This window comes from Wasmannia auropunctata, unplaced genomic scaffold (genome assembly GCF_000956235.1).
Source record: "Wasmannia auropunctata unplaced genomic scaffold, wasmannia.A_1.0 LD336088.1, whole genome shotgun sequence".
NCBI classification, from domain to species: Eukaryota; Metazoa; Arthropoda; class Insecta; order Hymenoptera; family Formicidae; genus Wasmannia; species Wasmannia auropunctata.
Window position 1 is genome coordinate 4,333,496 of NW_012026802.1, and position 1,664 is coordinate 4,335,159.

Below are 1,664 nucleotides of genomic sequence, written 5' to 3' on the forward strand. Positions count from 1 at the left end.
TTGTTTTTGTACTCCTAATAACGTACCGTGCATAAAATCGTATGGAAATCCCCATATTGCATTAAAATGAGGTAATTTCAATACAATAGCCCAACCCTTTACGCCTCTGACCGATTTTTTAATTTCCTGAGCTTCCATAACGTCTTTTACATGGGTTTCATGACTTCGAGACAAATCACAATTAGTGTCACAAAATAAATAACGCACACATCCACGCAAGTATTTTCCGTTAGCGTAACACCACGAACAACCGTTGTAGCCATTGTATTGGAGCCTATTTTGGACAACAGGACGGGCTACTGAGTCGACAACACAAAACATTGGCGCAAATTTAAATATAATCCGTTTTTGTCTGTTATTGATCACAATGCCTTCTTCAAACAATTGTATTGCCTCTTTAACAAATTGTTCTAAAAACGTATTCATCATTTCAGGCGTTGGTTCTTTATCTCCTACCCATAAAGCACACATTAGAACATGTTTGAATTGCATAGATGGTTGTAATTCGTTTATATACAGAAGAATCGGCCAACTGCTTTTCTTACTGCTGTTAAAGATAGGCATACCATCGGTGTTGAAATTGTAAGTCAGAAGATACTCATCATTAGCTTCGTATGAATATTTTGAGATCAAATTTCGATATACTTTACTGTCCGACACATCACCTATTGTCCCATTGCAACCTTCATTTTTCCTGTCATTACGCCCGCATATATAATCGATTACATGTTGCTGAATGTATGTATTACTCAATAACTCTATCAATTGATACTTTAAATCAACGTAAATAAATTTATTTTCGGATTGCATTGACAATAGATATTTTTCGTTACACTTTCTGCAGGTTGAAGGTTGATTTTTAAACTCTGTTTTGCATATTGGTCCTAGCAAACGCGCTTTGCATAATGTACAATAAAATGTGTAAGTGAATATATTCTCTGGTGAATCGTACTTTTGCTGTATATTATATTTACTGAATTGCCCGTTGTTATGTCGTGGCCCGGCAAGACACTTAGCTAAGTCTACGATCGCTTTTCTTACTTCATAAGACAAATTATATCGCAAGCAAAGTCCTGTAATCATCTCCATTACATCTGACACTGTCAGTGCAGAAGCTTCAAACATTATAGAATCGTCGTCATTATTTCTATCGTGTAGATCTTCATTCTCTACATTATCGGCCATTTCAGCTTCATCATAATCGGTGGTGCTTTTCTCATCGCTAAAGCTGTCATTGGAAATACTTTCACCAACAGAATTTTCTTCCTCATTATAGTGCGTATCAATTACATGTTCGTTACATATTGTACGGGATGGATATTGATTATCGTTTTCCAGAACAGTTATAGCCGTTTATTCTCTGCTTCTTACACACTTCCTTTACAACACTTCTTCTTACAACACGCTTTCGTTCTTCAGTCTCAGACACAGATATCACGTGACCTTAGGTCGAATCCGCAATTCCGTCTACCGCGATGTCAGCGCCGCGACAGCGAAGTCCCTAGCCATTACGATGGCGAATCAATATCGAGAATCGATCTGATCGAAGCTGTAACGTCCGCCGCCAGTACTACGTCGCCGAACGTTTTTTCCAAACACGCTAGATGGCGCCACCCACCCTATTTCATGCTTTTACTGTCGTATAATACGATTTATTTCAAACT

The 1,664-nt window shown here is 37.9% G+C and overlaps 1 protein-coding gene across 1 annotated transcript in view; it reads right to left on the bottom strand.

Moving 5' to 3' along the window:
• The window catches only part of LOC105448390, a 6,289-nt gene that overhangs the window by 180 nt on the left and 4,445 nt on the right, over nucleotides 1-1,664 (bottom strand). Inside the window, exon 4 of the mRNA XM_011686910.1 lies at nucleotides 27-1,228. Coding sequence (XP_011685212.1) covers nucleotides 27-1,228 — 1,202 coding nt within the window. The remainder of the gene's footprint in view (nucleotides 1-26; nucleotides 1,229-1,664) is intronic.